The following is a 24962-nucleotide window of genomic DNA, read 5'->3' as shown; positions in this document are numbered from 1 at the left end:
TATCTGCATGAAAAACCAAGCTTCAGATATACCATGTAATAATGAAGAGGAAAAAAAACAACAAAAAGGCAATTACAGTTATATCTCAACCCATAGATAGATATCCAGTGAAAGCATTTCTGCAACAGAGATTTGGAAATTTGACAGCACTATTTAACCTTCTCACTCAGATTTTGAAAATCATTTCAGCAAGCACCAGGGTCAAATTTCAGTCAACATCATAGCATTATGGAAGAACAGTCTGCAATTTAATATTTGTTGGAGAGCTTGAGAGGTTAAAAATCTTCAATGAGCCACATGTTTACACCCTACAGGGTAACACTAACTTCATGCAGCAGATGATAGCTCCATGCCCACAATGCATTTGTCTAAAAATGCAGTCATGGTAAGCTATAAAACTGGCTCTCCTAGAAACACCCACCAAGATATGCAGGTAGTAAAAAGGCCAAAACCCCTATTGTTCAGAGCTAACTAGGAGAGTTTCTGGCCATATGATCAGGGAGTGGTAGGGCAGGCAGAGTCAGTAAGGGTTGGCTATAAATTCCTTGCACACCCAACATGATATAGATGCTAACGTTATGAAAATACCTCAAATTCACTCTGAACTGAAAAGTGTCATTTTAATCATGTAATCCCTTTCTGCAGGTCTTGCACAGGCAAGCCTCATCCTGAGGTTAGCTCCTCTGACTTACAACATACTTGATACTACCATCAAAGAGGTAAATAAAAACTCTTCTTTCTTTTCCTTAAGCTCTAAACACAGAAGAATTTAAAGCTATTTGTTTAGACAATTAAAACTCTTTAAATCATCAATAACACGGCTATTTTATATTCCACCCTTTTGATCATTAACACTGCTTGAATCTTTGCAATGGAAAGCATGGCAAACGTGCGTACATTTTTCAACATGCCAAGAAGAAAATTTATGGTGATATTCACTTACTACTTTCTTCCTTTGATATTCCCCTAATTGAGATGCCCAGCTCTGTGGCAATTGCTGATGACGCTAACTAGAACAGTGAGGAGTCTATGGCACCTATTTTAGTTTAATTCAACAGACAGAAGGTGTGAGCTGTGTTGGTTCGAAGGTCTCTGCATTGCTTATTCAGTCACCACTTTTTAGCTGGAAAAAGGTAGGGAAAGGCAAGACTGGCATCTTCCCCTGAAGCCACCCAGCTTGATCCAGTGCTGCACGTAAATTAACACCCACAGTCACAGATGGAATAACTCTTCTACCACCAACCCGACAGGGGAGAAAACAATATGGCTCAAACAAACAAAAATGACCATGTCAATTGACTCATCATGCTGAACAACTGGAGTAATTGCAAAAAAAACCAACCCCCAAAGGCTCCTCTTTGCCTGCACATGTTCTGGGGCAGAGGCTGCCATGCATCCATGCTCAAGAGACTTCTGCTTTACTGACACAGGCACTACTTGAAACGAAATATGAGCTTCAAAAGTGTCACCCAATACAGAGAAAAGAGGAAACAGCCTCCTCTAAATAAAACCTCTATTTCACCAAAATACAACCAGTAGCTAGTGATACCCACTGACTGATCAGTTGTTCTGTAATTTAGATCAAGGTTCTGCATCCTTTTAACCTAGGGTTTAATTACAGCCCACCAGGAAGGAAAGCAGAGGAGGCTGTTTCAGTCATTACCATACAACATTGACCACACAGTCCAAAAGAAAAAGGTGATCCAACTTCTGCAGACAGCAATTATAAAGCATTCATGAACTCATTACTAGTATAAAAGGCTAAAGAAGAACAAACTCAGAGAGATCTCCAGGTGGAAATGAAGGCAGTTTCTTCAACAGCTTAACCTCCACAGTCAATGTCCTACAGAATGAAAGATATAGACGAGGACATTAACTGTGGAAGCTTTGCTGTTGTTTTGCAAATTACTTTTTAACACCTGTATTTTATTTTCTTCTTGGAGCTAGTCACAAAACAGAAAGAAAAATGAACTTGTTCACATAAAATGTTCAGGCGGAAAAAAAAAGGTTTAAGGTGGTCCTGCCCAAAACTAGCGACATGTGTCTCAACAGTATGTTAGTGCCGACTCCTTGTGTACTCTTCCCTAAGACAACACTGGAATACTATGTCTACTGAGATTTGTTGCAAGCTTATTTTAAAACCTCAGCAAGGCATCACTAAAAAGATTTATCTTTAAATTTTCCTTCAGGCAGGCACTGAAAAGAATGCCTAGATTATAAATATGATTTTGTTTCTTTGCATACAAGCTCCAAACCAAAGCCATTGCAGGGGGAGTGATAGGATTTCAAGCACTGGCAGGCAAGCAGTGTGAGGACTTGATTTCCTTACCCGCCTCCATAACCTGTCCTGTTTAGCCCTAAGTTTTGCAAGCAGGGTCATGCTCAGAAACATCTTGTGAATCTGACACTGGGCTAAAAACCAGACAGTGTCCTGTCTATCCCCCTGCGGGGGTTTGGACATCACCTGCTTTGGTTACCTGCAGCTCTGCAGTGAGAGAAAACCCTGCAGGACACGGGGTGGGCAGAACGGGAGCTTGCTGCCGGTTAGACAGAAAAGCACATTTAAACCATTTCAAGGCCGGGATACAGGTAGCACAGGTATAATGCACAGGCCTGTTCACTAAATATAGCAAAGTTAGAAGCAGGCCTAAGTTTTCCTCCATCTGATTTCTGTCAGATGATTTCCATCTGATCTCACAATGTCACCAGCTTCTTCAAAGCCCAAGAAAATCTGAATGGGACCTAACCTTAAGAAGTAGTCAGAAAATTCAGAGACAGCAAACCACCATTGTTTATAAATTAATCAACTATTAATCAACTTCTAGCACCTACTGGCTCTTGGAAAACAAGCTCCTACTTACTGTAATACATTCACCTGGAAACGAATTCGGCTGAATATTTACATGAACAATTTTTAATGCAAATATTTTTAGCATTCTGCCCAAATTAACACCCTGTGATGGGAGATGAGACACTGCTGTGCCAAAACCAAGCACAAATAGTTCGCTGTAATCTAAAATGCCTTATGAATATATTTATTTAAAAAAAAATAATCTGTGAGACATAAAGCATCACTGCCATGCATAATTGTTTTCAATAGCACTTACAAAGTACTTGAACTTAAAGTAGAGGAAGCAACTGAAGATCTGTCAGGAACAGTGATTTGTTCCAATATTCCTTTTATCCACAACTTTTGAAAGGAATATGGATCTTGTGTTTTTATTTTAGCAAAGACAAACAAAGCTTTGCAGAAATCACACTTTCGCATTAATTCCGTTCTTCATAGCTGCTTCTATTGACACCCTTTATACACAGCATTTTGGACAAACATTTCAATTTTTAATCTCATCTTTTCTGTGCACCATGCTGCGCTCCTCCCAGGCCCACCAATCTTGTTATCTTAATGGATGACAGATAGAGTATCACTCTGACCATGCCACATTAGGCGTCCTCATTTACAGAGTGCAAGGAAAAAATGCTGAGTATAAATTATTCAGAAATCTATTGTATCAGCGTGTGTTCTCTGAGCATCCACCACTGGCAGAGCAGGCAGATTATTTTTCACTTTTAATTGCGTTGCTATCTTATCTGCCACACTGAAAGCAGGGTGATATGTGCCATATGTATCAAGCAGAAAATAAACCCAGTTTACCAGGTCTGGTGCTTAGACCTAAATAACCTATCTAGTCAACCTAACTTCAAACAATGCCATAAAAAAAACCACCTCAACCCACTCACTTTCTTTGTATTTGCTGCCACAATTAGACAGCTCTGCACACAGCAGTGGTGCCCACAGAGAATACTATTTCAGTGATATTTTGAATGCCAATATGCCACTGGGTATCTGAATACAAAGGAGGTCATTAAGGATGAGCCCTCAAGTAATGTGACGCGTTTAAGCTTATGAAGTCTTAAGAATTGTTAGCATGAACTGCTACCTTTATGCATGTGAAAGGGATACAACCCCCTCTCCTTCACTGTCCAGTTGATTTCGGCAAGTCAGATGATTCAGAGTTCAGGTTATGCACATTGCATGAAGAGATGGATCATTTGATCTCAGCAATGTCTTAAAAACATTTTGCCAGCATTGGGCATGCCAGAACTTATTTGCAGATGTGGTGAGCTTACCAGTTGCAAACTTGTGCTGCAAGCCAGGGACAGGGTAATCAGCAGAGAAGGGTTATTGTGAGTGAGCTCAATCTGTTTCAACAGCCTGCTCATTTCATCTGGTTCAGCTTTGATTGCCCACAAATACAGGCAGCCAGCTATGACTACTGCAGATTTAGAGACCATTCGTTGGTAAATTTGCAAACTAAGCTTCTGGGTGAAGTGTGTTGCTGCTTTATCGAAAAAGAAACAAATGAGTAGGAAGGACTTTTCTATTGTACAGTTTATCAGTCACTTATAAACTCTGACTGGCAGAGCTCTGAAGGGGAAGATAAAAACCAGTAACTACTGAAAAAACCCATAACCTACCTGAAACCTCTTCCGCTGGCTTTATTCTGAAATAGGGGCTCTGTAAATATGTACCTTTTTTACAAACTAAACCTGTTTGTGATGCATAGCCTCTTTTCAATCTATTTATTTTAATCATTCAAGCTACCCTGTATCCTTGCTAACCCTGTAAAATGCACTTAGACAAAGTGAAGTCCCCCACTCCTGCTCTCTCCAGAGCATCAACAAAGACATTTGTCTCTCTCAGTAATGAGATCTGCACAAAACTACTTTGCTCTGTGTCCAGGAAATTGCCCAGGTATGTTCACAAAGTGAATGTGGTTTGCAGTATGTTTATTACAGGTAACAGCAGTCAATGAACAAAAAAACTCCTTCCTTACAAAATCCTGGTAGGATCAGTGGTCAGGTTAGGGCAGAAACACACAATTTTTAGTTGTTAACCAGGAATAGTTGTGCTGAAAGGCCTTGGTAACACGCAATCCCACAACTAGAGTTGCATAGAAAGGCTCACAAAAGACCTAAACCCCCCAACATACACTGTTAGCTGATTCCGTATAGTCCAAAAGACACTGTAAAATGGCTCCAGCGAGAACATGAGACGCCACAAGTAATGCAAGCTGCCAAAGCAGCTATCTAAAAGGAAGCTAAAATGAGCATGTTTCCAGATGCACAGGACTTTTCCGGGATGTCTGCACTGTCTATCATGCTTTGGAAGTTACTTCTTGCAGAATAAACAAATTAGTTGTCTGACACTGTGGCTGGAAACCACCGCTGCCATAAAATGGAAGCAGCTACAACAATAAGTAGAGAAAGGCTCACTGCCAGGAAGCAAGGAAATTGTGCTGATGACGTATGTCAGGGCAGGACAGGCAGATCTTTGCAAAAACAAATGAATAAATGTTCTTAAATGTCAATAGCTTGCAGAGAGCACCTAGAGATGCCTGGCAGCAGAGGGGCATCAGCCCACCCTGAGAAGTGCTTGAGGTTTGTCTGTTGCTGTTATTTCCAGCAGAAACTCTCTGCTCACCATCCACATTTTATCCCATCTAGCTGTCTATTCTGCAGCTGAAGAGCAGCCATAACCTTCCATTGAAACCATTTTTAAATTATTGGGGTTTTTTTAAATTGACAGAACTCCAAACACTTCATAAAAATAAGCAGGTGTTATCACATGTTTTGCGTATGGGAATCCAGACCTGTGGACCTAAAAACAACCCACTAAGAGAAAAAAAAGGCTTATTTCCTTTTCATTATTTTTACACAAATGGACAAGTTTGAAAGGTTTCAGGATCTTTTTCATGCAGGACGCTCATCCTCATCCACTACTGCAAAAAATTCTCCAGCAAAGACAGAGCAGACCATGCCTGATAAATCCTAATAGTTTCTAAGGCAAAAAGTATTGTGAGCCTCAGAGGGCAGGAAAAACCCCAACCAATTTTGAAGGAAATTATTCATGGTGTTACTAACGCCAATTAGCCGTTAACCACTGGTAAGGCTGGAAACAAACCCCATTTTCCACGATGCCACACACCAACATATACTCTGATTACACAAACCTTGGCTTAATGTTAAAAATATGCCCCAAACAATCAAAACTGTCAGGTGGCAGAGAGGTAGCTACTGACAAAAAAGGGGAGATGTGTTCAGTCAGGCACAAATCTGCAGCAACTGGATTTCTCCAGCAAAGGTACCACGGCATCCCTAAGACCATGTGTGGATTTCTCCACAATTTCAATTTTCACTGAACTTCTGACCTTTTTAGCAAATATGTCAAAGTCGCCAGACAGAACAGTCATCACCCTGAAACAATATGTGAGGGGAAGGAACGGCTGAGATTTTCTGCTTCTCCACTTCAGTAATTTAAACAGAAAGGAAGGCACCGGTGTGCACTTCCATCTGCTTTCTTCAAATTAAAAAAAAGGAGATGAAGTGTATATAATTAAAAAGTTACAGCTAACTTCCTTTCAGTAATGTCTGTAGGATGATTTTTGGCCTGCTAGCAAACTCCAGATGGGAAGAGTAATGAATATAATTTAATACGAATAACAGGAGATCAGAGAAATGCTTTTCTGAGTTGCACTGCACTGAGTTATTTCACACAGTTTAATGGAGAGCTCAGGAATGAATTATTGCATTTTGCTATTTTCTTATATTTTTGTTTACGTAAATCAATTCCTTTTAACCTAATTTGTGGAGGACCAGACCTATAACCCAATAAAACCATAAACTGTCACTAGGATGGTCGTACAACTGGCTAGCACTTATCCAAAGGGCTGTATGTTGTTAACTGCTCATCATTTTTTTCTCTCTTCCCCTCCAGTGCCTCAGGATTTATACCACCAATTAAGACAATAATGAGTGCCCCAGGTTGACCTCCCAGGAGCAAGAATTAATTAAGCGCAGTATTTCTTCGTAAAGAATGACACTTTTCCAAACCATTTATGTGGCTGTTCTCTTGCATGGCAGCACAGTATCAAGAAAGCCTTTCCAAATTGTTATCCCCCAAAATGCATGACTGATTTTGGTTTATGCTCATCATTTCGGTCTATGGTTTTATCCATTGGGTTTTCAAGGGGACCAGCTTCCAAGAACAATGTCACAATTTTACTAGACATACAGTAAGTAGACCTCCTAGTAAAAACAAACAGAAAATCCCCACCAATCCACACCCACATGCAGCGACATGCAGATTCCTGCAGCAGGCAGAACAAGGAAGAGACTCATGTTAGCTATGCAATTACTGTGCTGCAATTACTTGTAGTAGTCTCCCAAATTAGCCTCTCCATTTAGCTGCTGGCAGAGATGGAAACATGTGAAGAGAAAAGGGCAAGCTCAGACACAAGCCTACAAGACAGAAAGAAAGTATGTGCGTGCTCCAAGGAAATTCCCTGCACTGGCAGGCTTTGCATGCTCTTCTTCCTCCTCCCCTCCCAGCCTTCACCACAAAGGCTTGAAGAGTTCCTGCACATATTTGGTACCACAGTTATTTCTCAGAAGAGGCACAGGAGCCTTAACCAATTGTCAGCCAATACAAAAAAATCCCTGCATTTCAGCATCGTCTGAATTTACAGAGGAGCTAGCTCCTAACCCACCCAATCAAGTGTTTACAGCTCAGCCAAAATAATGCAAACTATGCCACAAATATTTATATATCCCTCAAGCACAATTCCTCTTGCTCTAGCAGAGAGATTTGCACAGTTTGCATGCACAACCAGATGTTCCCCTGCTCTCTCCCCAACCCACCCAGAGCCAATGCAGCACCGCAGCCCAGTGGGTGCCTGTGATTGCTGGTGAATAGCTGGCTCTGTGCATGCTGCAGTATGGCTCCCGTTTGTCTTCACGACCCAGCATGTTTCTATGCTTTTTGTCCAACCTAGAAGGAGTTTTGAAATGTGCCCAAATCTGCAGCAGAGAAGTTTCTGAGAAGGGATGAAGTGACATCTGAAAAGAATGCAGAAAGCAGCCAAAAAATATTCAGAAGAAATAACACTGACATAAACATGCCAAAAATAAAACAGATGTCTTGAGCATTACGCTTCCTGGTACATTTTTTAGGCATCTATGTGAATGACTCATCAACACACGTTAATTATGTCCTCACATTATTTTTTCTTTTCTCTTAGTTTTGACAGTTGATGTCTAAACAAGTATGTTGTATCAGATATCTTGAAATCTGGCAAGTAATGTCTTGTACTTAGTACTTTATGCTACACCCTCATTCCCTCACATTCAGTGACAAGCTCTGTTAACACAGAATTACCCACTAAAACCTCGGATGCCTGGAGACTAGAAAAGAGAGTTTAAGTAAACACCCAGAAACATGCAAGTCTGGCTCTCTAGTACTGGCAGTAGTCAAAGAAAATTACCTTTCCACACTGCATCTGAAAGTCATTACCAAAGGCAGCAGCAGAGGGATGAGTTGGAGCTGGACCAGCTTGGCAAATCTGCCATTTTTTAGAGTGAAATGGTGGCTACTCCCCTCTGCCTGGTTCCTGTACACAGTCACAGTACACACAGTCAAAACGGTCTCAACAACATGGAAAAGCAGACTGAGGAAGGTGGATGAAATCCAGCCTGTGCCAGTGAAAGCAATTAGCAACTGCACAAACAGAGCCGGAGGAATCAACTGACTAGTTCCTCCAAGCAATAAGGGCTCTTTAGGTAACATTAATTGGAGGTATGTATCTCATTGCAAACACCAACACAAATCACACTGAGATGCTGAAAAAGCATCACAGCTTACAGGACAAATGCAGTGCTGCCTCCACCCTGACCGCTGCTGGGCACCACTATTCATTCAACCAAGCCTTTAGGGAAGCAAGGGAGAGTCTGTGACTGGGCAACTTTTTACAATGAGAAAACATGACCTTTCGGAGATGAGTGAATGAACAGGGACTATTAATCTAACACAGGAAAAACTTAGCAAGATGTTTTCTCCCTCCTCTGCCCTGCCAGACTTTAATCAATGGCCAGATTCAAGCACAGAGCTCATATAATCACAAGACAATCATTCTTTCAGTTTACAGAATCACATGGACTTGGGACAAGATAAAAAGTCTTTTAAGTTAGCTCATCCATTTGGCTCCTGGGTGTTGCACATGCATCTCTCTTGTTCACATAGCACTCCCCTTTCTTCCTTCCTTTCAAAAAAATACATAGTTTTCACTTTTGTTTCTACAGATGTAGCAGTTGCCGTGCACCACTATGGACAAATGTGTATCTGTTAAGACCATTTAGTAGCAGCATCTGAGCAATGCCTTGATCCCCTGATTCAAAAAAGAATTAAAAAAGTAAAAAAGTGGTAGAATTCATTTATTTAAAAAATAATGGGCTGCACAGTTATCTCTGAAATGTGCTGCTTAAATTTTCTGAATCTGTGGCACTACCACTGTTATGGACCAGCAGAAAGCACACAAGGATCACAGTGCACTCTGAAGCAAGGACCTAATATACTTATATATTTATTATGGGTGCACAGGGCTCCAAAGCAAGTCAAACACTCCAGAGAGAGGGAAGCCCTCTTCTCTGTTGGGAAGATTCATCTGGAGAGCAGCCAGCCAAGACACTCACAGGAGGAGTGAACAGTAGCCCATTGGAGTGGCTGCACCATGCTATAAATCTCTGCTTTCCCTGGTAAGTGCCTGGGAGGAGGGAGAGGGAACCGGCCACAGCTGACAGTAATGGGTCCCATTAAATTGTCACTTTTAAAGAGACTCTGAAACAAGAACAAACTTGCTCCGTAAGGATTTGATCAGTTTCCCTGCCATCAGGCAACGGCTGTCCCTCTCATGTGCTGTGGCTGGGGGCTGCTGGCCCTCCCTTCCAGTGCCGGAAGGGTCCCCAGCAGTCACTGAGGCTCGCTATAGCTGTAGTGACGTTGCTGACTGAATTTACAACCAACCAAATCTACATTTTTTTAGCACTACTTGCAACCACTGTCTCACCTTGTAATTTATGTATCCGTTATTCTAGACGGGATCCAGAATAAATTTTCCCCTTTAAACCTGGGCATTACGATACATTTTTTATCGCATAGTAACTTTTCCCATTAAAATATATTAAATTAGAAATTTTAAGCATAGCAATATGAAACTGTAAGGAACTTTATACACAAAAAATGTGTTTCTATTTCTGAGCTGTCTTCTGATTTGAGCTGTGGAAATTGTGGGGACTCCTGCGTATCGTCAAAGGGAACAACAATTCACGGATAGTGACCCTGAATATTTGGCAGACCAGCTATAGCAGTATACCAATTAAATAATTACTATACCAATATACCAAAACTAGCAATTACAGAATTGGATTCATGGCTTCTTCAACATTATAAGCTTTTGTAAGTGGAGTACTGAGCTGCACAGATGTCACACCTAGAGGTGTCTTTCGTATATGGGAATTCCTCTGAAATAATCAGAGTAATATAAAGTAGAAAGAAGGACACAGCATGCATGTCTTTCATGCATAACTTAAGAAACAATGTATCCACACTTAAAGACTATAGTAAAATCCAGATACAAAGAGGGAAAGATAAGCACATGGGTATAACCTCAATTTTGGCAGTTTCTTATTTTTGGAATGGCTAGTCAAATATGGAAGAGCTTTTTAGGAAAGCTTTTGCTTTGTTTTACCGGGGGAAGAAAAAGATGAATGTATACTGACTCTATTGGAAAAACCAAATCCTGGAAAATTACATCTAATTGTCTTTCCTGCTATAGCACAGGATTGAAATTTCACAAAGAACAGCTTTGCAAAGCTGAATAGCTCTGGGATCCATGCTGCAAATTCAATTGCACTCCATTCCCAGAAGATGCTAGAAAATATTCCTTTAGGAAATTTGCTCAAAGGAACACTTCATTTGGGATTATAAAGAACCTCTGTTTCCATTAGCAGGTCAGACAGTAAGTGCAGAGAGCAATGGAAGGACACTTTCCAAGGCCAATCAAAGTATTCTCTGCAAATTGGGAAGCTGACTGCTTATGACCTAGGTGATAGTTTACAATAACCAGAAAATATAGATAGATCTATCTTTCAAAATCTAATCCAAAATAAGTAGCAAACAGAGCTGAATATCCACTTAACATGTAAGTGAACAGAATTAGATAATGGGCAATTCCATCTTGTACACTTATGAAATACCTTCATTTTGCATTTACTTCTCTAAGATGTGCCAATCAGAAAATCTTTAAGTACTTGTTAAATAGAACACAGGCTACAATTTAAAAAGATGCATAAAGCAGGCAGAACAGTGAACCCAACCATCTTGCCAGCAGCAAAGTCAACACACTCAGCCAGAACCACACTCAGAAAACTATTCTACTCTCCCTCTTTCTTCCAGGGAAAACACTTCACTTTCTTGAGGGCTCCAGCAAGCTATCCTAAATCTGAATTCAACAGCTCAATTGCTTGTATAGCCTTCTTTATCAATGTCTCATTAACCAGTTTCTTTTTAAGAAGTTCCACAATTAGAAAATGAAATTAGAAAGCTAGTTCACTGTAATTTTATATGCTGTTCAGTAAGCATAAACATGGCATAGTATAAAAAAAATAGGCTATTACTGCTACTATAAAATCTCAGATGTTTGCTCAGATATTCGTATTTCCTTATTTGCTGAACTGCCTCTGCAAAAAATACTTCTAAAGATCTTCCAATATTGTATTAAAGATGGTGGGAAGCTGCATTTTTTTCCTACACTATAACAACTTTCTGGGTGTGCATAGGACAGCCTGTAATCCACATCTATAATTATAGGCCACACGTGATCCTTAAACTAATAGAGAGCTATGGAATAGATTGACAAAGTGAGAACAAAATAAAAGGTTTTCCCCCCTCTCTTGTGAAGAAAATGGAAAAAGTAAAATCCATTAGAACCTACTTAGAGGAAAATAAAACCACCCTCCACATCCACTGCATGCATTCCAGGGGACTTCTCAGTGGGCAAGTGTACCAGCCTCAATTACAGCCCACCTGCTCCTGGCATCTCTGGTTGGCATGTCACGATGTGATTTGCAGACAGCACTTTGACACGTACATATAATTTACTTAATTCAGTTGAAGCTATGGCAAACCTTGCACATGTTACTGATCTCGTGTGAACCTCAGCTCTCACAGCCTTCTGCTAATAAGCTACAACAGCTATAAGCAGGTGAAAGTTGGATAGAAATGTGACAAACACATCTGCAAGGACCTTTCTCACACCTACATTGGCGTGAGAAACCATGATTCAACTCCAGTAACAACAGGTATATAAACATGTAAATTTGAAGGGGTTTTTTTACAGTGTGTATTCTCAGGTACAGAGTCAGATACTACCAGAAGAGTAAGACTCAGCAATTTTAGTTTAATAATAATAATACTGAAAAAGCTAGCTGTTACAGTCTGGTTGTTAGCCAGAGACCCTGAAAAGATATACAAGGTCAGCAGGCATGAAGTTACATCTGTATTAGGAGATGCTCTTGGGGATAGTCATGAGCACTGTGGCTGGCTGATGTACCACATCTACCTTAGTTAACTCCTTCAGCCTCTGAAACAGGATGGCTGCACGCAGCCTATCCACAGGAGATGATCAGCACTAGCTGGTACAGCAGAAACCTTTCACGTACACAGCAAAGCAAAGCAGTGGCCCAGAATGTGGCTGGTCACTGATGCACCATAGCTTAAGAGTCTGATGGTTCTTTTTTGTGAAAGCCTTTACTGACTGTATTGGGAATATTGCACAGGAAGGGAGTGCAAGATTTTTACTTGACAGTTCACGCAAACTAATAGAGTCATTTCCAGTTCCTGTTTCCACAGGACATTAGCCCTTGTGCTCACAAATAACTGAAGTGCTGTGGTTAGCACGGTTAGAAAGTAACCTGGGATAGTCTCTGTGTTTCTGTAGCACTGGCATCACTGCCAGAACAAAAAAAAAATAAAGTATTTAGTAAAAACAACTGTTTTTACAGCTCAAGAGGAACCCCTGGTTTATGACAGAGGGCAACAGGCAGGATAAGAGGAATATTAGCTGTGGATGTTTTTGCTATACCCCCCTATAGACACTGCTGCTCTTTGTCCATTTCTGCTCTCAAAGCCCAGTAGAGGGGAACAACAGAGGTATAATCCACAACTTGGGCCCAAAGCACTGGAAATCAAACACATAACACAAGTTTTATTTTTGTTACCTGTCATGGTTAGTGATTAACCTTTTTCTTCATTCATGTTATTCAGACAACCCCGAGAGAGATTTTAAAATATACGGCAAGACAACATTTTTTTTTCCTGATCCCACCTATTTCAGCACGTTTACTTGCTTTTGGTGGGCTTCCAATAAATATATGCTTCCCATCCTTCAAAAATTTGAAATAAATTCAGTGTCTGACAACAGTTTTATTTTCCAAACGAAGAGAAAAGTTAATTAAGAACTTACTGAAACAGATACCAGCTTTTCACAGGACACCTGCCTCTCCTGGCTTTGTCATTTCACAAACTAAAATATTAGAACAATCATTAAAACAATCACGTCTCCTCTGATAGTACAAAATACATAAAAATTCCAAGTTTTGCTTCCTGCAAATGAATGGTGCTGAATGTTCTTACACTGCAAAGCACCTACACTTTAAGATTAGATGATATTAATAGTATGCAGAAATGTATCTAAAAATACATTTTTCACTTTCTAAAAAACGACTGTTGATATAGCTAAAACTAGGAGCAATTTTCCATGATTTGAGGAATTTTTCATAGCTGTGCAAGAACGACAGCATGCATCTCTACTGCTGGCACTGTCACTTACTAATACAGGTTAAATGGAGACAAATACAGTTTCATCATTCAAGCTGATCTGTATTTTTCTTTGAACCAATAGAAGCTTTTACAATTGCATTGCTGCAAACAATATTATTTCTTTCCCTGATATAAATCATGTTGTGCACATATTTTTGACTTTATGTTTCTTTTTGTTTCAGTTGTAGGTGATCAAAACATACCAGGAAAACAGAGCCAAACAAATATATGGAATACTAGTTAGTCGGTTTTATGAAGTGTGCTTTATTTATTTAGTGTTAAGTAACTGAGAAAATTCTATGTCTGGATCCTTAATTCCCACTAAAGGGGCATAAATGCAGGTTGAAATATAATTACATTATAGCTAGAAGCCAACATGTGCAGGAGTGGTGTTATCAAAAAGAGCTGCTGCTTAAGATCTTTCTAAAATCCCAGAACTGCCTAAGAAAATGCAAATCTGTCATCACATGATGTAAGAGACATTATTAAACCAAAAAGGCATCTGTCCTGAAGAACACTGCTCCATAAAGGGAACTTTGCTATGAGATTCTCTAAAATAGTTTAGGCCGCTCATCAACATTTCTTGCAGACCAAAGCATAATATCCTTGCCAGCAAACTTCAAAGAAATAAAATAATACCCAGATCCACTCTCTGTCAGTAACATTTTGTAAATCCAATGCTGATCATGAATTCATGGCCTGCAACAGAGGAACCCCAACACTCTCTGTCCTAATGGGCATAACCATGTGAGATATCATGGTGAATATTAACACAGTTGTGCTTTAGGCACCTAACTCGACGGCTCATAGAGACACGTTCCTCTGGAGGGTGACCCAGTGTGGACCTAGTTTACATGTTCTGAATCAGCCATCAGAAGAGCTCCTTCCTCTCCCCTGACTGCACAGAGCCCAGTCTTCAAACTTAGGCAACTAATTTTGGGCCCAAAGTTGAGTGGTCGGACTGCCTCCCACTGCATCTGTTAAAGCAAGCAAGATAAAGCTGTAAAAACAGATTTAGCTGTAAAAACAGATTTATCTTCCCTCAATCGCCACCAACCCATGGATGACTTCTAAAGTTGCCCCATCTCCGACTTCTTCCCTGCTGTCTTTCCCTGGTGTGTCCTCTTGCTCGCCTCACTGTTACCTTGGGCACAGAGTTCATTAAGACAGAACTTCCCATTGTCTCTCTTTGTGACATCACCACCTGTAACCTCATGGCAGCTTTTCTCCCAACCTGAATATCCATGTGGATCAGCAAATTTGGACAAACCCATTTAATTTTTTTCTCTTTTTCTCCTTTATTTATCTTTTTTTTCTTTTCCCATGTGAATCTTATCTTTTATTTTTCCTGGTGTCAGTCCAACAGAATTACAGATCTGAATTTCAGGTTTATATCAATTCCTATTTTCCACACTGCTTAAAGTCTTTGCAATAAGAAAAAAGAAAGAAATAAATATTTTGAGACAGGAAGGTGTCAAAGACAGACGTATTTTCACAGCTGAAGACCTATGAAAATATATTAAATATGGCTACCCCTTTAATATAATGACCTCATATTAGATGTGATTTTATATGAAAACTCTGATGGAAGGAAAGCTACTCTTATGATAAAAGCCAACCTGGGATCACTTAGCACTGAAGTAGATTTACCTACATTTTTGTCTGTTAGCATCAGTAACAGGCAGAGAGGCACCTTGATCATTCAGACAAAACTGCTAGACCACAAACCTATCCTATCTTCTTATGTGCTGTGTGCTTTTCTCTTCTGAAATCACTTAGGCATCTTTGCTGCCCACTGAATTCAAGCCAGGAATCTGGGCAAGACTGCCAGCAGAGGAATGCCATCTCTTAAACATCTAGAACAAGAGACAAGGCTTTCAGAGACAGCTGAAGCTGTCAGAACACCAGCTTCTCCTTGGCTACACAATGATGGCACTGTGTGGGGAATCCAGCCCACAACTCTCAGTCTCCTTTCTGCAAACCTGGCTACAATGAACAGTCAAGTCAGGATCAAAGAGCTGAGCTTTCAGTGACAGCCAGGCCCATAGCCACTTGTACCAGCTGTATAAACCCAAGTTGCTCATTTTATATGGAATTTGAGTGCTATCCAACAACACCCAGACAGCCCCCCAAAAAAGATCTTTAACTGAGGTCATGAAACACACAAGTACATTCCAAAATCTGCCTCTGAAATGTCACAGTCTACAAAATGGAAAGTTGCAAATAAGTTGAATACAGTCAATGTATGGTATTTTATATATGAAAAGATGGACTGGCTTTGGAATTTCTCCTACAAAATACAAGTAAACTGTGAGGATTAGATCGGTTTTGAGATTCTAATACATACACAAAGCCACTGACCAGCCATGAGGCATATCAGTCTTTTGCAGCATACACCCAGAAATAAACACAAAGCCATGATTTCCCCTTTTTAAAACCAGTTTAAAACACACACACGCAAAAATCCTGCCTGCTGAATCTGGCTGACCAATGAGAAAAAACTGAGAAAAAATTGAGAAAAAATTGACAAAAAGCTCAGCCTTTTCTCAGCCTTCTGAAAGCTCCTATATTTCAAGTTTAGAAGGCAAGAAGTCAGGTACTTAAATCTAGAATCACAAAATTTTCAGCATGAGCATACTAGAATTAGAAAACAAGATAGCTTGAAACTATTTATACAGCTCCCAAACTTCCATTGTGGTTCATAAGTGTCCCTAAAAACTTTAAGACTAGTATATCAAAACAAGCCATGAACAGACTTTCTAGTGGGCACAGTACTGAAGCCTGGTAATGAACAACAGAGAAGGACCACTTAAAAAAAAGAGCACTTAGAATACAGAAAAAGTGTTTGGCAAAAGAGGCTAGGAGGTTGTTCCCAGGTACCAGAAAGAATAAGGTCCAAGGATGACAGTGAGTGGAAAAAGATGAAGGAAGGAATAATGTAATCACCATGCAAGACAAACACAGCAATGACTTGTCAATGAAAGCAGACAAAAGCAGATTCTGGAGGAAAAAGGACAACAAACTGTGTGAATTACAACTCTGCAGACCAGAAGAAGTGGTAAATGCTCCATCCCCGGCAGGCTTCAAGGCCAGGTTGGACAGAGCCTTGGGTGACATGGTCTAGGGTGAGGTGTCCCTGCCCATGGCAGAGGGGTTGGAACTGGGTGATCTACAGGTCCTTTCCAACCCAAACCATTCTGTGATTCTATGAAATTATGTCATTGTGGCACAAAGTCTGAAAAAACTGCATGCCATGAGGTTACAGTTGATGATGTCCTAAGAGAGACAATGAAAAGTTTTGTCTTCACGAACTCTGTGCCCAAGGTAACAGCGAGGTGAGCAAGAGGGCACACCAGGGAAAGATGACAGGGGAGAAGTCAGAGATGGGGTAACTTTGGAAGTCATCCATGGGTTGGTGGTAATTGAGAGAAGATAAAATTTCCAGTGCAGTGGTTCCCTAACTGAGCATCAGAAGGACATAATCACCATCCACAGCTCTCCAAGGGCTCCTGGCTGGAGGGTATCCATTAATAATAAGCAGAACATTGCTATAAGCTCCCCCATCAGCCTACCATAAAATAGGTCAGTAGCTGATGCTTTGAGACAGAAAAGCAAAGAACCAAACCAAACCTCAGGGAACAGCATAAGCAAGTGGATAAAGAGCCATTTAAGGAGAAATTGAGTAAATATAAGCAAAGCAGGAGGAGAATCGAAAAAGCCCTGAGAGCCACAAAAAAGAAAGTCTGCTAGAGCACCTCTCCTACAATAAACGGCTGGGAGAGCTGAGATTGTTCAGCCTGGAGAAGCTAAGAGTCTGGGAAGACCTTACTGCAGCCTTTCAGTTCTTAAAAAGGGGCCTGTAAGAAAGATCGGGAAAGACTTTTTATCAGGGCTTGTTGTGACAGGACAAGGGGTGATGGTATTAGACAAAATTACAGGAGATTCAGGCTGGATGTGAGGAAAAAAATCTTTACAATGAGGGTGGTAGAATACTGGAACAGGTTGCTCACAGAGGTGGTGGATGCGCCACCCCTGGAGACATTCAAGGCCAGGCTGCACGTGGTTCTGGGCAACCTGATCTAGTTGAAGATGTCGCTCACTGCAGCGGGGTTGGACTAGATGACATTTGAAGGTCCTTTCCAACCCAAACTATTCTATGATCAACTTAGATCAACTATGATCAACTGGCCCTAATTAGATAAATATGATATGAACAGAGTTTTTCATTTGTGTTTCCCTTGAGAAACAAGACTGCCAGGAGTCTGAAGGGAAAGGTAATGAGTCAGAAAGGAAAAAAGAAAAGACTTGAGGAAAGGACCTCATAGCAGAAGTGCAATGCAGAAGGAAAAAGGAGTGAGTTTAAGGCTTAATGTCACAGAATAGAGACATTTTAAAGCATGTGAAGAAAGTAACACTGGAAACAGGAGTGAGGAAAAAGAAAATGGCAACAGGGTCAGAGGCAAAAAGTCAAAAAAAAAAAATAAAAGGAGAATTCACAGATTTGGTTGACATTTAAATGTAGCTTCTTATAAAATGAGCTTTGTGTGACCTAGAAGTCTGTAAGCGAGGGGTTGCTTCTCCCCATCCCAACAGCTCTTGAACCTGCTTGTCAGCATCAGTAAAACTCCAAATCTTAAAGAAAATAAAGTCCTATGAAATTGCATGGAGATGGGTGTTGAGGTAAAGGAGAAATTCACTTGTGCTTCCTAACTAGATTAAAATCTGTAACATGAATTCTTTTTTATTATTGCTTGCATATTCCCCAGAGAATCAGCATGTAACTCCAGCTCCATACCAAGCAGAAGCTTTCAGTGAAATACAGGCTCTCTAATACACTTGTGTTAACCAACTGAAAGGCAGAGATCCAAAAGACAAAAGGCTTCCGCAGCAGCAGTGCTCAATACACAGTACTTTACTGAAAGATGAAAAGCAACTGAATAGATTTTTGTATTAAGAAGGCTGGAGAGAAAGAGAAGCATCAAGAACTGATATTGGGAACCAAGGGTGAAGGTAAGCTTGAGTACAGGCTGAAGCCTGGATGGCTAGAAATAAGTACAAGGTGACAGCTTACTTATGGTACAGTCCCAAGAAATGCTTGCATGAAAACAAGTACAGAGCAAAGACGAAGGAAAACAAAACTAAAACCAACAGTCCAAAAGGGCTTAAGTGAAAAGGGTAACATTCTTCAGAGAAAAAGTAGGAACTGAAAGAGTAGGGGTTTCTGAGGCAGTTTCTGGTGATGTGGCCATGTACTGCTGTCTGCTGCCATCCATTCATCAACCATCTCTTGACCTGAAAGCTCAGACTTTTAACACAGATGTAGTACATGACTGTCCACCAAAGGTGCCACTGGTTGACTCAGTGGTCTCATCATATTCTTTGCCAGCTTCAAGCACTCACAAGGGAAGTTGATTCAATCAGTAGAAAAGAGTCACAAAATATTAGTTCTACCTGTTGAGGAGCTAGCATCAACTAACTCAGATCTTACCAGTCTCAAGCAGCCAAGTTACAGCTTTGAAATCTTGTTATTTCCCCTAGACTGACAGGTTTCCTATGTAGCTAATTTTTAATTTCTTTTTCTTTTAACAGCCGCTATTGCTAAGCACTGAATTACCCCATCTTGCAAATTAGCAAGTGAAGACAATTTTGTTGTTGTTGTTGAATAATGGCTAGCACATTACAAGATGGGTTTCTTCATGTACTTTGACAAGTGCAGTCTTGCTTTCATCACGCATGAAAATGCTTTGCAGTATGCCAATAAAAGACCTACAGCTTATTTTTGCATATTTTTCAAATATAATGAAGTCTTAGGGACACGTGACCTTTCTGCCACAGTCTGCAATTACGTCTGCGCTTAAGAGGGAATTTGTGGGTGAGCAAATGACACCACCATCTGTGTGTTAGCATCTGAGTATGATGAGAGATCCTGTTTAATGAAATTAGCTACAGCACGTTCTTACCATAGTTCTTCCTAAAAGACACTTACATTTTGATGGTTTTGTGGCATCTAAAAGAAAAAAAACCCCAGACATGATACCCAAGGAAAACCGAGATATCAGAAAGATATTGTAAAACCAAAGTGAACTTGAACAGTTACTTTCATTACTTCAGTATCTACAGCTATGAAACAGGGAAAACCAGGCTCCAGTCCTACAGTTTTTTGCTTAATGACACAAACCCAGGACCATGATATGTTATGTCACTACACAAGGCCATTAGCATGGACGAAGTTGCAGGTTCAAAAGATAAAGTAAAAATGGCTAACTGCTCAGTATCTGAAAATATTATAACATCTCACAAAAATAAACCAGCAAAACACCTTTTATTAATTTATCCTAATTATTTATATGGATATAGCACCTGTCACATTTTTGGCATACATTAGTATCTTCACTGTACTAAACACTACACAACTACTTTAATCTGAAGGATGGAAATCATAGGTCTTAACTGTTACAGAACATTGCAATAAGGTGCCATAGCTAATGAAGTTAAATATGAGAGCATCTGTCCTACAATATATGTCTTCAACATCTTTCGCACTACCTTATTTCTTGCATGCTTACTGTTCACTATATGCACATCTCTAATTATTGCCGTACACACATGGCTTAGCTGACGTTCCTTCTCTGCTGTGTATCTTTTTAGATATTATTTACTTTAGAACAGTGTACTGTATTACCAAATCCTACGGATAGTCAAGTCACCTTCTGACAATCAGAGCATTGGAAAGCAGCTAGCAGATGTACCAGCCCTGTAGTCTGCCAGATTAAATTTTGTAAATACCAACCTGCTAATGCTCGAATTCCCAATTTGATTTGAGATTAGTCAGATAGTTAGAGTCTATGCCAAAAACTCCCAGATGATCATATCCTGTTCCCAAATTCTACCCCCTAGATACACAGAGCAGCACACAGAAAAAGGCTGAGAACAGCCAACAGCTGTGTGAGTTCTGACATGATGGACAGTGAAGAGTCTCAAAGTGTTTTCGCTTTACTCTTTGATTATGTCTGCATCTGTGATCGCACTCTTATGTTAGTCAACACTTATGGAAGTCCCTGAAGGACATACTTTGGAAGAAGTAATTCCAAGCATGATGGTAATTTACTTGGCTTTACTCATGGATCAGAATTAATTCACGAAAGAAAGGTACAGGGGTCTTTGGAGACAATTAAGTCACACCAAACTGCACTGCGCTGCCCCTCTCTAAAATGAAACACCGTCCTATAAAAGGAAAGGGAGATGATGGTACTCACCTTACATCCCTCACAAGCACTGACACCATAGTGATATCCAGATGACTTGTCTTGACAGACAAAACAGGGCTTGTAAACACGAGGGGGTGGAAGTGGTGAAGGAGGACTTGGAACAAGTTCCTCAGAACTGGTGCTCTGAGTTTCAACTGCTACAAAAGAAAAAAGAAATAACTGAATGTTTCATGAATGAATTCTCAATAACTGATTTTTTACTGTATTATAACTATCAAACTATAATAAACATTCCTTTGTCTTTCCTAGCAAAATTTAAGGGGAACTGAAGGCAGGCAAGTAATGACAGGACTACATACTATAGCCTCAAAAGTATGTTTTAAAGTATCCAATCATTTTTCATGATCCAGCAACTCACCACCACAAAAGCTTCAGCTCTCTTCAGACACAGAGCTTGCACCTCTTACCAGGCTCCAAAAATACAGATTTCCTAGTTTTTGCCTACTGAATTGTGTAGGATCCATGCATGCATGCTGGATATCAAGAAACTGTGGCATGTACCCTTCCAATTGGTATCGAATCTTGGGAGAGGTCTTATATCATCACTTGCCTTCTTCTACAAAACGTAACACTTCCAATGTGCAATTATGCCACAGCAGGATAGCAGTATGCATCAGGACATATGTAAAGAGACAAAAGACTAAGTGTAATACCTGAAGCGAAAATTGCCTGATTTGTCTTTTTTTTCTTTAAACTGGCACAACCCAGCAAAACATCCCTACTAACCTTAGGATTTGTAACATCAGGAAACCTGTCTGAGAAAGAGCTACTTACACACTACAACCCCACGTTCCTTTACTGCCTTAATATTTCTAGATGGTCATTTGTTTTGAACCTGATGAAAAGCCACTTTTCCCTTTCAAGGAAAAGACATGAAAGCTCTACAATGCAAGATAAGACATGTGAACTACATCGTTCCAAACATCTGCATTAGTTTTCTGTGATATCCTGTCATCATTCCTCACATTTATGGTGGATGTACAATACATTTTCATGTTTCACCTAGCTGTCTGCTGCTTCTCAGATAAATCCCTCTAACTTTTCAACAGATACACAGAAATGACAGGATCTGTGAACTCAGATCTATCCAGAAATATTAGGCACTATCAGCAGAGCTAAATCTCAAGACTACTACAGCAGGCCCTAAAGAACATTGCTCAATGGAAAAACCTTAGACAAGATTTACTGACCACGATTTTTTCAGATTACAAAGATGATACATTTGTATTAAACTCATGATTGTCAGCTCATGTTCTGCAGAATTCACAGAGGGCATCATGGAGCACGATGCAACCTCTGGTTACTTGTGAGAGAAGGACCCCTTTTTGCCATTTTTACTATGGTTAAGCTAGCAGCAACTTCAAAGATGGATATTCCTTGAGAAGAAAAGAAATGCTCGAGTGACATGTTAGAGGCTGTATTTTAAGCAAAGAAAAAAAATATCTTTCAAACAGGAACAGTTTATACATCTAACAATAAGGAGGCTGTGAAAAAAAAAACCAAATGAAAAAACTCAGAAAAGTAAAAATAACATAGCTCTATAAATTGAGACATTAAGACAATTGAACCTGTACTTGGGTTTTCCAGCATTAAATACACTGAACCTTGGCAAACCTGCAGGTTCCTACTGGACAAAAACTTTTGACGAAATTTTTTCTTAATGAAAATACAGATGAGAGTGATCATTTCTTTTCAACAGTAATTTTTGGTATTAAAGAGAGCTAGAGAGTTCTGTTATTGATCTCTGCACAGCCATCTTGCTTGAATCAATAATCTATTAGTACTTTTAAAATAAAGTTAAATTCATCAAATGCCCTTGAGAGGCCTCAAACATTCCTCGCCTTATTTCATGCTCATACATGAATTATGGTAGCTTCCAATCAGCCTATGGAATGGTAAAATTTTAGCTTTAAAACTCTAATACCAGAAGACAATGTGTTTTGTATTAGCTCATTCAACTCTCCCAGTCCATCTGAAAGGCAGGTTTTAGGCTCCCCAGGCAAAACAAGGTTGTTATTCAATAAAACAACTGCACTCCTGCAATCCTTCTGCAAGTTCAGTTTAGGGAAAGCAATCTTTGAGGGGTAATACTGATACACTTCTGATTTTTTCATGATTTCAGCTAAACAAGGACCAGCTTGTAGCAGTGTTTGAGCCATGGACCATATGTAGCAGAGAGGACCGTCAGGCACTGGCCAAGCTCCAGCAACTTGCGAAAACCATAGAGATTAAGCTATCAGTTCAGTTAATAAACACACAACATAGTAAACAATTGAAGAGCTGAAGGTGCTGCTAGAGAATTCTTTTCTGGATGATTTGAAAAGGAAAGAGCCATTGTAAACCAGAGGTCACTCCTTAAAACTCGCATATATATATATGTGTGTGTGTGCCACTGAAAGGGCTTTAATCTATTCAATATAATACTTGCATCAACCGAACAACTATCATGAGAGTTAGATTCATTATTTTTTTTTGGTAAGAAAACTCGACTTGGGAACATTAATTTCTGATCACAGGCAAAACATACAGTTTTCTGGAGAAGTCTTGAACTCAGGTTACACATGCTCAACTCTTTATCCAGCTTCTGACTTACTATTCTTCCTTGGATTAAGAGTTTTTAACTCTTTATTTGAAAATGTATATACTGCCATCATGGAAGCACAGAAATCCAGTGCAGGCATCTGCAGCAATTCATGCTCAGCAGATATAAAGCATTATTTCTATATCATGTCGGTGGCTGGGGTCACACAACAGCAGAACCCGCTTTCTTCTATGAATGCCTGCACATGCAACGTGGGAAAAAAAGAAAGGATGGGGGCAGGTAGTTGACATTTCCAGAAGAGGTATTTTTAAAGAAGTCTTAGGATTTTAGGAAGAATTTAAAAGCAGGGGTGGGGGGGAAACGGCAACTTCTTTCCATGCCCTGCTGTCTTGTCCTGCAGGATGTGACACTTCAGGGTCCCTACTCACCTGAGAAAAGAGCCTCAGTGTTGTCATCCAACAACTGACTGCAGCTTAAGCACACAGGGACTTAAACAATCGGTCACTTCACAATTCCTAAGATGTCTGAAATATTTCTAAAGGTTAGATAAAGCAGCAGATAAGATCTTTAAAAGCACAGCATGCTTTGTGAGAGCTAATTTACTGCCAGCTAAACCGTGTTGACAGACGGAGGAGGTATTTTACTTTGTGACCATCTAGAAGCAGGCAGGCACTAGGAAATGCCTTGAGTTTTGCTAGAAACTGAGATTAAGCTTGCATGTTAATGCATACTTTGGGCAGTTGAGTCTTAAAAGAATAAGAAGTTGTAAAGCAAATGGCATTTCCTGGATAGCCTCAAGGGAATTTCAAATACTGAGCTCAGGGTCCCTGGTGGGAAGCAGCAATTTCAGCTAATTAGGGTGAATAGCAAAGTGTTGCATTTGGTCAAAACATTCTGTTAACCCTCATTTTTGTTGGCACCAACCAGAGTCTGGATTTTTTGCTGCTTTGTGTGTGTGTGTGTGTGTGTGTGTGTGTGAATTCACTGCAGGAGTGCAAGGCACGCAGCTCACACACATTAGGCAGAAAGTCAAAGGAAACGCCAAAGTTCAACTAAAGTACAAGTAATTAGAACCAGATTCTCTGCTGCTTATATGTGTGCATTTGATTGTAGAAGTTATTTATAAGCCTCCAAACATTTGAAAAAATAACCATATACTGTAGATCATTTAATTTTTATGTCTCGTCTGGAAAAAAGGTCTGCTTTTAATCATCTTCCAGGCAAGAGCCAGGAACTGGAAAAGTGGGTTTCAATTGTTTCAATACAAATTTCTCTCTTTCATGTGCCACATAAAACTATACTATAAAATTAAATCCAAAATATCATTGACTCAGCTCTCCCATCCACTGCTTTTTTTCTTTTTTAATAAAAAACTTCTTTGAATTTGTCATGCTTAAATAGTTTGCATTGTTCTGAGAGTTTGGGTTTTGGTTTAAAATTG

At 39.9% G+C, this 24962-nt stretch overlaps 1 protein-coding gene across 5 annotated transcripts in view; it reads right to left on the bottom strand.

Moving 5' to 3' along the window:
* RARB (retinoic acid receptor beta) overlaps window positions 1-24962 on the bottom strand; it is a gene marked incomplete at its 5' end in the record, with an annotated part of 192368 nt that overhangs the window by 47872 nt on the left and 119534 nt on the right. For all 5 annotated transcript variants that reach the window (XM_080610161.1, XM_080610162.1, XM_080610163.1 and 2 more), the window contains one exon: window positions 20968-21116. In XM_080610161.1, the coding sequence (XP_080466287.1) occupies window positions 20968-21116 (149 nt within the window). The remainder of the gene's footprint in view (window positions 1-20967; window positions 21117-24962) is intronic.

This window comes from Psittacula echo (assembly GCF_963264785.1).
Source record: "Psittacula echo genome assembly, chromosome: 2".
In the NCBI taxonomy this organism is placed as follows: domain Eukaryota; kingdom Metazoa; phylum Chordata; class Aves; order Psittaciformes; family Psittacidae; genus Psittacula; species Psittacula echo.
The sequence above is the reverse complement of the archived record's forward strand: the minus strand, read 5'-3'. Positions and strand labels throughout refer to the sequence as shown.